At 36.9% G+C, this 14,322-nt stretch overlaps 1 protein-coding gene across 2 annotated transcripts in view; it reads left to right on the top strand.

Annotated features, from left to right (window-relative positions):
* Nucleotides 1-14,322, top strand: part of LOC138698694 (uncharacterized) — a 72,445-nt gene that overhangs the window by 37,247 nt on the left and 20,876 nt on the right. For both annotated transcript variants that reach the window (XM_069824879.1, XM_069824888.1), the window contains one exon: nt 1,486-1,726. In XM_069824879.1, the coding sequence (XP_069680980.1) occupies nt 1,486-1,726 (241 nt within the window). The remainder of the gene's footprint in view (nt 1-1,485; nt 1,727-14,322) is intronic.

Genomic DNA, 14,322 nt, shown 5'->3' with positions numbered 1-14,322 from the left:
ACAGGTTTTCCATAATTATTACAGATTTTCTTCCACTATTATGGCATTATGGCCAAAGAAAAAAATTGTCACGGAAAGTACAATTATCACTGCAAAATATATATTTATTCGGAATAGAGGAGGAAAATACGTGTAAAGAAATTTCCGATTGAAATTTAATTTTCTAAGCATGCAGCAGTTGTAGATATTTCACACAGAACAATGTTTTGTATTCATTTTGTGAATATTTTATTCAAAGAATTCAAAATTTGAGTAATGAAACTGAACATGACAGTCTTGAAGAAGAATTTGCAGTTTATCAGTGCTATACTTGTTTATACTTTTCCTGAATACATTATAAATGGATTTAGAATAGATGTAAATAGGCCCAAAATTGCAGATTTGAGAAACAGCATAAACTACTAAGAAAAGTTGTGTTTGTGTACCAAGTATGCCTTACATTGACTCTCTTATGGAAAGAGTCTTCAGTACTGTGAAAAAATCTGAATTCAGGCCTACATGATACACATAACTACTGAAATAACTTCTGATCCAGAAGATCAAGATAACATCACAAGGATAATTATGCTGCAAGAAAAAATTTTCAAAAAAGTAGCTGCTAAATGCAAAAACATTTTTTTCACAGGACAGGTAACTTGTAATTATATACCGGTACTATAATGTGCTTTATATCTGACTTTGCCAAATATCTTCGAAAAATATTGGAGTGCAAGAGGTCAAATGACTTTATTGCCAAATGCCTGGCATTAGAAAACAACAACAACAACATCTGACTTTGCCAGAAGGGGGGTGCGCACACTATGGAATTATTGATAACCCACTTGAAAGGTTGGCATCTCTGTGCACACATTTTAATAATGAACGATAATAAACTAATGAATTTAAATACTATTATAGTCACAATCATGCCATGGTATGAAAGAAAAATTTCACAACCTCGAGCGGGAATCGAACCTACGACTTCCTGTTCTCCTGTCAGGCGCTCTACCACTGAGCTATCGAGTTCGTCTCACGCCAAAGGCTTGGAGTTATCCTTTCATACTGGCGACTCTGTTATAGAGTACTGTCCATAGCGTCTGATCTAGTCAGCACTGCTTATGGGTTGAAAGAAACTTTTACAAATGTAATCTTCATCTTACGATGTTTGATGACATACGTGTATATGTCACCAAACATCGTAAGATGAAGAATAAACTAATGATTATACAAAGGAGGAGAGTTAGGCCGGCACCATGAATCGGGTCTCGGTATAGCTCAGATAGAAAGAACACTCAGCATGCAAAGCTGAGAAGTCCTGGTTTAGATTCCCGTTACTGGAACGAATTTTTCTCCAATAATTGATAACATAAATAATATTGAAATGTATCTTCTGATACGAAACAGGTCCTGTGGCCTACTTTGAAGTTGCTGGTGGTGATTGTGATGGTAATAATAATAAAAGGATCGAGTTAATTTATTAATATTGATCTATTGTGTCTGTTTCAGGAACCACTGTGTTCACAGTCTGCTGTGTCAGTGTTTGAGGGAGCAGCCTGGCTACAAATGTTGAAAGATTTTGAATTATGTAATGGCAGTCCACCATTGAGCCAGTTTACAGTGGCATGGGTAAAAAAGCGAGCTGCTGCAAGGCAGTTGCAGGACCAGAAGGTACCTTTCTTAGCTACAGCATTGCGTGATCTGGACTGCAGCTCGCCTGATCCTTGTGTTGTTCTGCATGACCAAACAGGTGAGTGTTGGTGGTTGTTGTTCTGTCTGTCAACATTTTTAAGTGGCAGAAGTCATTCAGTGTTAATTAAATGGTGGAGAAGTATGGATTGTGGATGAAACTGAAGTATTTGGAATCCATCTGGTTATTCTCATGAGGAAGTTCATCAATATAATGTCCCTTGGCTACATTATGAGCAGTGTACATGTTTAGATTCTGTAATATATTTGTGAGTTCCATCACTTGTTATATGACTTGTAGGATGATCCCATTCAGTTCTTCAATTACTTTCACATGAATCAAGAAACATTTTGTTATATTCTGGATAATATTAAGTCAAAATTGCCATAACAATATTCGCCAGATGTCACCAGAAAAACGTTTGGCTGTGATGTTGAGGTAGTTAATACGCATATAAAATACTTTATTGTTGTCTAGCCAACTGTCCAAAAACAGGGTTGAACCTCATAAGTGACACCAATAAGGCATCACTCATGAGGCAACTAAGCTAAGAGTTAATGGGGTAAGGTGGTCAGTTCCTTTCCCCCCTCCGTTGCATACATTGTTGACTAGTAACATATTTTACTAATATAAAATACATTCATTAACCCAAAACATCTTTATTAAACTTCCAGTGAACGAATGAACTGAAAACTTTTACAAGACACTAAACTTTGTTATTTTCTCGCCTTTGTTGGCAAAATCCACACTTCACTATTGCAATTGGCATCAAAGATACAGGAAAACCCCGTTTTAATGTTCCCATTTTGAAGAGATAATTTGTTAAGTCCCCACCAAATTATCATAAGAATAATGTAATTGTTTTTAAGGAAAATCCCACTTTTAAGGAATACTTTTCAAGTGGATTTTGTAATAATAAAGCCAGAAACACCGAATCAACTTTCAATAATCAATAGTACCAGCATATTCGATAGTGCATCTCAATCGATAGTAATACGGCACCATCATTCTTTATGTCATGCTTTGTGTTGTAACTTTTATTTCAACAATGTGACTTTTATTTCTACCTTTAACCACACACCCGTCAACAATGTGTATTCCACTCAACACGACAACACAGTCGTTATTGCACTCCACACAGCAACAATGGCAATTCACGTGTATTATTGAGAAGAATAACAATGTACTCCTAATTTCAACCAATGTTCACAAAGCACTATGTACAGAACAAAACTGTCAGTTTTCAGTTCACAATTCGTTCGCCTTGGCTAGTTCTTCTAGCTCACTCACTCAAGTTCACTATGCGTCGAACCCAAGCCTTCCAGATACAGTTCACTACACTTCGAACCCAAGCCTTCCAGATACAGTTCACAGCACTTCGAACCCAAGCCTTCCAGATACAGTTTACTGCACTTCGAATCCAAGCCTTCCAGATACAGTTCACTGGACTTCGAATCCAAGCCTTCCAGACGTTCCCAGCACGTCGAACCCAGCCCTCCAGATGCGGTTTCTTGCATGTCGAACCCAAGATCTCCGGGTACGTTGCACTCGCCTGGATACTGCCACAGTTACAGACTCAAGTTCACTGCACGTCGAACTCAGGTTCACCTTGCTCTAAGACTTGAAGACTAACTAGCTAACTCTCTCACAGCTGACTAACTTCTCTCGACAACTCACAGTGTTATTTATTTACCACGATCGTCTAGAATGTTCTATGTTGCGAAGCCTCTGGAACCCACAACAATCGGCCTCCAGATGCTTCCTTACTTCCGTCCCCTCCGCTCCGCACCAGGACCGCAGTTCTTTCCCCTTGCTCGCGCCATGCTTCAGTGCCTGACGAAGCCCGAGTTCCACTTCCCCATGCCTTCCTTCTCCCCAGATGTGCGTAAAACTCCCCAACGCGACCAAACATTCCAGACAGGTGCCACATTATTTTCTCGCCTTTGTTGGCAAAATCCACACTTCACTATTGCAATTGACATCAAAGATACAGGAAAACCCAATTTTAATGTTCCCATTTTGAAGAAATAATCTGTTAAGTCCCCACCAAATACCATAAGAATAATGTAATTGTTTTTAAGGAAAATCCCGCTTTTAGGAATACTTTTCAAGTGGATTTTTTAATAATAAAGCCAGAAACACTGAATCAACTTTCAATAATCAATAGTACCAGCATATTCGATAGTGCATCTCAATCGATAGTAATATGGCACCATCATTCTTTATAGTTCTTTATGTCTTGCTTTGTGTTGCTTTCACAGAGTGGTTGCGTTGCTTGCTTTGTTCTCGCAAGTTGTGTGGATCCTGTTTCCAAGTTTGTTTTGTTAGTTTTTTAATTATAACGGCGACTAAACGGAGGAAATTAACTATTGGATGGAAAGTGAAAATAATAAGGGTTGTCAAGATTAATCCTCAAACAACACTATCTCATATGACAAAAAGGCATGTTTTGCCAACTAAAGGCTAGTTCACAATAAACTGGGAACGGAAAGGACAACAAGAACGAGAACGGAAATATTGTTAAAATAAATATATTTAAATATGAGCATTCACAATTAAATATTGTGAATGTTCACATTTAAATACATTTGTCTTAACATAATTTCTGTTCTCGTTGTCGTTTTCGTTCCCAGTTAATTGTGAACCAGCCTTAATTCATTATGGGGGAATAATGAATAAGAAAGAAGAAATTTTCAATGCCGAGTTTCAGTGTGGTTCGAGTTCATCCAAATGGAAAAACATTAGTGCCTTACCATTTGAAGAGTTAGAAAATATTATAATGAAATGTATTGTAAATAATAATTGTAGGCCTAATTATATAATTATAGTTTTTTTTTATATATATGAAGGGTACACGGGAAAAACAAACAATGTCACATTTCCATTAAGGACGAGATAAAGATCTATTTCAGTATATTACTGCAAAATTTATTGGTGTTTCTACTTGAAATGAAGGAAATGATGAGTGTATCCGTGGTTTTAATTCTCCTTTACCAATTTTGGTAAAAATAACACTAAAGTTTGTAGTAATACAGTGAATTAGATAACAACATTACACATGTTAGTATTAGTTACTTTAGCCTTTCCTTGCCATTTTATATAAACCCCCTTTTAAGGAAAACCCCTATTTAATGGGGGGGGGGGGAGTAAACCCTCAGAGATTCGTTAAAAAGGAGTTCTGCTGTACAGTACTTAATATGGTTTATTGACATACTGTACAAAACTTATATCTGAAAGAATTTATAAAACAGTTATATTACCGGTTGTTCTGTATGGCTGTGAAACTTGGACTCTCACTTTGAGAGAGGAACAGAGATTGAGGGTTTTTGAGAATAAGGTTCTTAGGAAAATATTTGGGGCTAAGAGGGATGAAGTTACAGGAGAATGGAGAAAGTTACACAATGCAGAGCTGCATACATTGTATCCTTCACCTGACATAATTAGGAACATTAAATCCAGACGTTTGAGATGGGCAGGGCATGTAGCACGTATGGGCGAATTCAGAAATGCATATAGAGTGTTAGTTGGGAGGCCAGAGGGGAAAAGACCTTTGGGGAGGCCGAGACGCAGATGGGAAGATAATATTAAAATGGATTTGAGGGAGGTGGTATATGATGGTAGGGACTGAATTAATCTTGCTCAGGATAGGGACGAATGACGGGCTTATGTGAGGGCGGCAATGAACCTCCGGGTTCCTTAAAAGCCAGTAAGTAAGTAAGTAAGTAAAAAACTTATTAATTTCTCTATCTCCATTTTGATTATGTTATGAGTTAATGATAGTAAAAACATGGGTGATATGGAGATCAGACCATATTATGACTTGGTAAAGAAATCCCAACTTTTTGGTATACGGTTGCAAGTCTTAACAATATGTGCACAGTTGCACAACTAATTCTCGTCTGCTGTGGGAACTCCCATCATTAACTTACGTTGGGATTGCTTGGGGATAGTCGTGCGATTCTGCAAGCCCTCTAGTTGTGTGTAGTCACTTCCAATGTGCGAGCAACCTTGGAGTTAAAATTCAGCCTATGGTTTTCCACGTTTGTTGTAAATTTTTCTAGCCTATACAGTTTATTATTGTTGTTCTCTAGTCTCAGTATTTCTAGTTGGAATTAATAATCTTGTGGTCCAAACAGCTTTCCTGTTTACTACATTTCCATTCTGTTATGTGAAAAATTTAACTTAGTCTATTACATAACTGTATTTAGGAATAAATGACAAATGATTCTTGTTGTTTAGTCAACTCCCCAGAGACAGTTCTGAACCTCACAAGTGATAACCAGTAAGATACCACTTGTGAGGCAACTAAGCCAGGAGTTAATGAGGCAGGGTGGCCAGTTCCTTTTCCCCCTCCATTTCATACATCGCTGATTAGATACATGTTACACTAATCAGACTTCAGATGTATACAAACAGCAATGTTCTTCCTCGTGAATGAATTTTGTAATGAAGACTCCACTCTGTTTTCCTTTGTTTTCTTTGTTTGTTGTTTTTTCTGTCTGTAGATCAAGAAAGTGTTATAAATATAATCTATTCTATAATAAAGATATATTAAGGGGTCAATTTGATGCAAAATAAACATTCTTTCCCTAGTTTTGAGAACCAGGTGCTGCCCAAAGGTGGACTTTAACAAATTCATGTTACAGGAGATTGGTCATTTTTTTGTGTCTGAGACTGTACATATTTCTCAATTTGATATTACATAAAATCCAGGCTCTAGTCATTAGTGATCGTTAAAACAATGTAACTTCTACTTCTGGAGCTAATGTTGATGCTGATTCAATATATGCAAGTTAGAAATACTTAAATGTTTTCCTAAAATTCTCCCACGTTGATTTGTTATCATGTCATGTTATACAGAAAAGCCCAAAAAACATGTATACACTGTTTGTTCATCAATAATTTTGGAACAAATTGAGATAAAATTCTCATTTTCGGGGAAATTGTAGCTTAATGTTGTTAGTTGGCAGTGACCAGATGAGCTCGCAGGTGTAGTGTAAAAACAAAATGGCGGATGCAAGGTTGCCGTTCAGACAATGGAAAGTGATTTTGAAGTGGTAATGTAAGTTTGAAAAACATTAGAAAAATATGGCGACAATGGGGAAATGAGTTTCAAACAATGTTGCCGACAAATCTAGCAATTGCGCGTATTCGGGACAAATTCGAAGCCAGTGGTACTGTTAACAATGTGTATAAAGGATATTCTGGGTGACTCGTAACAGCAACAACTACAACTACCTCCGCAGCATTGTTACGACAATTTATACATTCACCACAGAAGTTTGAAACAGTATGCACCGTGGTGGGAATATAATGGTGTAGCAGACGGTTGACTCAAACTCGTTTTGTACTGCGCATGTCGTCACTTGGGAAGCAGCAGCAGCACGCTAATTCGCGCCGCAGTGCTCGAGGAACAAAACAAACAGCTGTTGTGTGTACGTGCAAGGTGTTAATTCTTTGTTTATATATATATATATATATATATATATATTGAATGTTTTTCTTGTATCATTAATGCTAATAGCATGTGACACATGCTATTAGTATGCCTGGATGTGCAGTATCTGGTTGTTTTAGTTACAATCGAAAAACAAAAGGAACTGACGTAAAATATTAGGCCTATAGGTTTCCGAAGAATGAAGACTTGGCAAGACAAACGTTGCATACTTGTAGAAGGGAGGATGAAGTCAATTTACAGCACGATGAGTTTTCTTGCGTGTTACTAAATTTTATTTGCTTCGCAACTCATTTGCAAAATATATTTTCATGTTAAACTTATTGTTTGACTTATTCCATAGATTGCTTTGAGGGGAAAGAAAGGGGGTAAAAATCTTAAGACTTAATGTTGTTTCAACTCGAATATGTTCACTTCATTTTGAGGAGTCAAGTTACGAAGTACCTTTAAAGCAGAAACTCCTAAACTGTGAACCAAAAAACAGTCGTAATCTGAAAGTAGACGCTGTACCCACAAAAGTTCTGGCGCAGTCTTGCTTGAAACGAAAATCAACAGATAATCTGAGAATGGATAGATGTGAAAAAGGAGAAGGAGAAAAGAAATTCATGACATCATTGCCAATAGTTCATGTACTGTTCAGGCCACTTCCAAAACCAGTTCAGACGAACATGTATCAGAGGATAGTGCATTAGGTCTAAATAAAGAAACGTAATTACAGCAATTATATAATTATAATAACTATTAACTGGTATGTTCCTGTGTATCATATTGTTAAAATTTTTCACATATGAGTCGCTCCGCAGAAGGGAATAATTTTCTTCAAAACTTTCTAAGCTAAAAGGATTTAATTACATGTCTCATCAAATGTTAAAGCTGTGGTATCTTTTAACAACTTCCAGATAGAAAAGGCTTCAGTAAATGGAAGGATTCAATTGTCTCGAATGTCAATAGAGGAGCAAAAAAGGCGTCAATCAATGGGCATAAAATAATTATTTTCTCGCTTAACCCTAACATTATCACGATTGGGAAAAAATTGCCCACCCTTTTTATTTTCTAAATTTTTTTGAATTAATGAAATCTGACAGCTTTCACCTTTACTCTATTTGTCTCTAACATGATAAAGTATACACACATGTGTTCTGTTTTAGATTTCAAATATAGCAAAAGTATTTGTTAGTGGACAGATTTTACCCACCCTTGGCATTTCATATGACCTACACTTTTAAACATTTTCAAGTTTGAATTCTGTGATTTTTGTCCATTGTTGTAACTGTTTGTAATGCCGTTAAAGTCGTTTACAGTTTCAATTCTCCACTTTACCATTTACTTGCAGTGTAGAAACTTGAGTTGGTAAATTTGTTCTTTCTTTATTGGTGTTTATTCAAATCTAGTTGTATTCAGGGATACAGAACATAGACATGAGTTGTTTTGTGGATAATAGCAGCCTTAATGTTTTGGGTGAAAGTGATATTATAGTGCTATTGGAAATTGATTTACCGGCGGAGTTGAAGAAAGAAAGTGGTAGTGAGGAAGATAATACAGAAGTGGTTGGTGAGGGTGAATCAAGGTCTATTTCAAGTACTAGCTGCTCACAAGAAAGTCGTTCACATTACGAAAATTAATGTCAGATGTGGAAATTGTGGACTTAATTTGTGTAAAAAATATTCAGATATTAAAATTGTGTGCAGGAGCATTTTACTAAAAGAAATATGCATAATCACTGGAATGAAAAACTGATGTGTTTTTTAAGTAATGTAAAAATGTTGACGATGAAACTTTATTGAACGTATTTGAGGAGCTCGGAATCAAAATGCGTTAAGTCCACATCTGATTGAAAATGCGTTTTTTTTCCGAATTTGCCTTCTTTTAGGGACACTTCATCATGCTATACTTGACATTTGTTGCAATTCACATTTTTAGCCTCTTTAAAGAAATCGAAGGTCTGATTCAGAACGTATTCTGTCCATCACCCTGAATGGATGAAACCGAGTTAAGTTCATGAACTTAAGATATCTTCTAACGAAAGCAGTACACCAGAATGAACGTAATTAATTCGACACCTGCCTTTAACAAATGTTCATTATTGACTCTTTCTAAAGTTTGCTTGTTGCTACCTTTAAGTTCATGCAGTCAGATTTAAAAGAACGGGTTTATTGCCTGGAATCTCTATTTAAATCTCCATGCGCAGACAGTGAATTGGTGGTGTGCGGTAAGTGGCATTTGAAGGCAGGTGGAGGTCGTTTGCAATAAACATGGGTCTTTTACTACAAATTGTGATATTATACTCATAATTTGGTAACAATTTGAACAGTAAGCTTCGAAAGACTCCAGTACAAAACATTGTTTGCACTCCCACGTTGTTTCGCTTCTTTCTTGTGAGATTTACAAACTTTGCAGGTCCTCCCTGGCTTCTTTTTCTGTGGGTGGTAGGTATATGACGGGAGGAGGCGGAATAAGCCCAACAGTTTGTTTGTAATATTGTCGTCGTAACTCCAGCATCCCCTCCCCTTTCACTAACACTGCAGTTAGGCAAGGTTAGCCCTCTATAAAATGCCTCTTTCCAGGTCTAGTCGAAGATTTGTATAGATCCTTTCTTTCCTGGGTTTGCTTCCCTTCACTGTCTTACATGCAATTATGTAGACATTGAAAAGCTGAAAAGTACCATAAACATTATATTGAAGAAACATTTCTGTAGTTTTTTTTTACATATTTTCCCATAATGGAGAAGGGATATAAGACTTCATTCTGACGCTGACCTGACAGTCAACCCACAAAACAAAGTTATTGTACTCTACTACGCCCTTCAGTTTCACCACTGTTAATTCCCCTTCATTGTTACCTTTTTTTCCTTTATGTTCACCATGTGCATGTTGTGCTTCGTAGACAGACCTTTTCTGTCATGTCACTTTACTGCCAATAACTCTTACAAGACCTCGATTCTGACTCCCTTTCTTAAACTTTGTTCATTCCACTTGGAATGCAGGACAGAACTTCAATGCACTTTTATTCAAACAGTTAGAATTCTGGAAAACCTTTCGCGTATATTTAGAGGAAAACAACTCCTCTTCTTCACGAAAGATCGTTTTACAACATACAACAATCCTCTAAATAGACAGCTTGAAAAAACTGCATTTGACAGCTTGAATGAAAACTGTCAATAAATGTCGCAGGGTCACAAAGACGTCATGTCTAGACGGCTATGCTTTGGGAGCACATCACGTTCCTGACAAGACGTTAGTAGGGAAGGGATTAGTTAATACAGCTTCTTGGTATTCATAATCAATTAACCTACCCCACTTCCAAAACCTTACGGAGCTGAGCTGAGCTAAGCTAGCAAGCTGCGAGAGAGTCTGCAATGCTTCCCGCGTGACGTCATCACGTAGTAGGCGAACGGGCGAGACTGCGCACTGCTTCACCATTATATTCCCACCACGGTATGCACGTCAAACCAGAGTCAGTCGATCAAGTGTACAGCAAATTTTGAAGACTGCAAAGTGGAAGGTGTACATTCCAAGACTGCTGCAAGCAATGAATGAGGACTTCGACGAATTGAGTACTGTGAGTGGTTTGAAATATGGTATGCGAGGATGCGGAACTTGCAGGGAACATTGTCTGGTCTGACAAGCCACAATCCAAACTGAATGGTACTGTAAACTGCCACAATTGCGTGTACTGGGCCCCCGAAAATTCGCACATCCATCAAGACAAAGCTGTCAATTTACCGGGACTTAATATGTGGTGTGATTTATCCTCTCAGGGTTTGATTGGACCAGTCTTCTTTGAAGGCACAGTTAACTGTGTGGTATGTCTCGAGATGCTTCAGATAACAATTATACCTGCCATTCGAGAGCTGTATGGGGACGAGAGGTTATATCTACAACAAGAAGGTGCCCCAGCCTTCTACCATCGAGATGTCAGGGCGTATCTGGATGAAACTCTTATCTGGATGATGAATAAGTCGAAGAGATGCTGTCTAGTACCAGCATGGTCCCCTGACCTAACACATCTTGATTTCTACCTCTGGGGATCCCTAAAGGATATTGTTTATGGGGGAAAGCCAGCTACACTGGGTGCACTACTAGAACAAATCGAAATGTCATGTGCAGCTATCACACAGTTCGTGGAGCAGTTCAGCGGCATTGACAGTGTTTGGATGCTGATGATGGCCACTTCGAGCACCTACGTTAAGCTACAATTTCCCCAAAAAACGAGAATTTTATCCCAATTTGTATTGATCAACAAACAGTGTATACATTTTTTGGGCTACTTTGTAGTTTTCCTTTAGCATCGCAATCAGCTGTTATCAGTAACCATTATAGTCTTGATTGATTCATTGTATATTCTATATTCCTGAGGTTGGCTTTGTCGTCTGTGATGTGGAAATAAAAACTTATTTCGTAGAATTTAATGTTTCTGTATCATACTTCAGTTGCTACTTTATCTTCATCTGAAAACAGGTTTTATAAGTGTTACTGATATTCATCAGAACTACTGCTCTTTTTGTGCCTTTCTCATTTATATAGTTGAAAAATGAGTTCTATTCAGTCAATACTTAACATAAACACAATAAAACATGTTATAATAACATTTACACAGATTTTAAAAACAAACGTTTTCGCCAATTTTGATTGGCATCTTCAGGTCATGTAGGTCGAATGGAACATGTTATAAAAGTGAACACTTGGTATATGACGTTAAAAACCAAAGTTACAACTGTAATATCACTTAAAAACAGAGAATAGAATATAGCAAAAAGCCTCCACGATGTGTGTAGAATCACTGTGTTGAAAGAGGCATGTGTGAACCAAGGAAACAGCAAAACTCTTCTGTCATTGCAGATACAGTTTTCAAGATAGATTTGAAGATGCTACGAACAGGTCGGTCGTGTGGCCGTTATGGAGAGCAGGAAAAATCCTCTAACTTGTAAGGATAGAATGAAAGAATATTTAGAAGCATTTAAGTATTATTTAAATCTTCTAAAACAATACTTACAAAAAATGGAAGAACATCTTGAAATCCATGAGGACGGCGACACGACTGATATTTACATTAAGTGATAGCGTATGATGAAAACTGTATACGTTGCACGACTAGTGGATGAATGACCGTTACTTGCGTGTGATTTTAAACAGCGGGTTATTTGAATTTGGGTATTGTAGGGCTTCTTCTATGCCAGTAAGTTCGTGATTAAGGGAAATGAGATGCGTGGCAAACTTTGATTTATTCCTGTTGAATAATAATTGAATGTTGAAGAATAATATGTTCCATTCGACCTACACGACCTGAAGATGCCAATCAAAATTGGTGAAAACGTTTGTTTTTAAAATCTGTGTAAATGTTATTATAACATGTTTTATTGTGTTTATGTTAAGTATTGACTGAATAGAACTCATTTTTCAATTAACATTGAACTTAACAGAACCAATATGCCTTTGAAATAATTTATATAGGCTTTAAGTGATCTAGTTATCCCAGTCAATTTAATGTTTATGTTGTAGGGCTCTTGTATGAATTATCAGCAATCTTTATCCTCTTTAGTTATCCATTGTGTTCTACTGAGTGTATGGATTTTTGGTAGAATGGAGCTGGCATCCATACCAGCAATGTATCATGGCAACAACTGCTAAAACGTGCACTGCATCTGTGATGAAGATAGCTTCATGAAAACTTGCCTTTTGTTTAAAAAAGATGTTCAATATAGAGGTGGAATGTGACAGCATTTTGCTATCAAAGCTGTGAACTGTCACAGCTCCATAAAAATCACTATGATAGATAATAGTGATTTTGTCACAGTGGGTTCTGGCGATTGTGGAGCTCTGTTTCCTGTCTGTAGATTTCCAAGTCGTTGTAGAACACAATTTCACTGCCATCTACTTACCTCTCAGCAAACCATGAGAAATACCAATATGTCTAATCACGAGCCAACAGATGTTTATTTTCATCGCGATTCTGCTAATTGAGTTGATATACTGTGCCATATCTTGTATCAACAACAGTGATCAGCATGGCAAATGTACTGAAAACGAAACAACTTCTTCTGACCTCTGAGCTGTGTTATTACTATGTGTGCGCACGCATATTCACCCACGAATGTTTACAAATGATTAAGCAAATCATTTATGGAAGAATATAGCAAGTGGAGTGCATAACTTCCCTTGTGGCAGCTCACGAATAGTGAGAAGATTTCTAAATTTCAGTTACTGACACTAACCTTTAGAGTGGAACGAAAATTAATTAGATCCCAGTTATATCAATCAATCAATCTTCTTAATATATCCAGCTGTTTGCAGACAACATAAAGTCCACTGTAGTCCATTCAGTTTTTGTTTTTCACGAAAAAGAGGGGTATTTTGATCGGTGTTCATTATAGATGCCTGTTGCTAGTAGCCAGAGTTGGGATGTAGTCAATATATATTGCAGCTCTGTGTCTTCTGCAACTGATACTGATGATTTTAATTTACTACTTATGTGGTTTATGGATGGATAGTATAGAAGAATGTGTTCCAGATCTTCATCATGATTATTACACCACAGACAAATAGTATTATCAGAAATGTGAAATCTGTGTAGGTACAATTGTGAGACAATGTGACCTGTTCTGGCTCTTGTTAAAAATGTTTGAACATGTCTGGGAAAGTTTTTGTACATGTCTAGATCATTTGGTTTCTTTTGTACAGACTGTAAAATATTTCCTTTGTCAGAAGAGAGCCAATTGTTGATCCATAGGTTTATAAAATGAGACTTTACTGAAGCAAAAGCACTGGATAGAGATATCATTTGAAGAGGTCTTGGTTGAAAATATGTTGCCTGTTTCTCGTTTCCAGGTATACCACAATGACTAGGTATCCATTGAAATGTTATTTCCTTTTGGAGTTTTTTAGTTTACTTACTTGTTTCTGAATTGAAGTAATTCTATGTGTGTATGGGTTTGGTACATATTTAATTGTTGATAAAGCGTCGTAAAATAACCCAATAAAATAAATACATATTTAATTATATTAAATATAGCCTCCTTGGAGTCTGTAAGTATGAAATAGATTTTTCAGAAATTTGAGTAACACACTGAAGAGCAGCATCAATGCTAGCAATTCAGTGTCAAGACTGGAAGAGGATGAACATGGTATGAAATAACTTTCTTGATATTTTTGAATATAATACCCTGCTCCTGATGTTCCATTACTAGGATTTAGAGATCCATCTG

Source organism: Periplaneta americana, chromosome 1, assembly GCF_040183065.1.
Source record: "Periplaneta americana isolate PAMFEO1 chromosome 1, P.americana_PAMFEO1_priV1, whole genome shotgun sequence".
Classification (NCBI taxonomy): Eukaryota; Metazoa; Arthropoda; class Insecta; order Blattodea; family Blattidae; genus Periplaneta; species Periplaneta americana.
The sequence above is the reverse complement of the archived record's forward strand: the minus strand, read 5'-3'. Positions and strand labels throughout refer to the sequence as shown.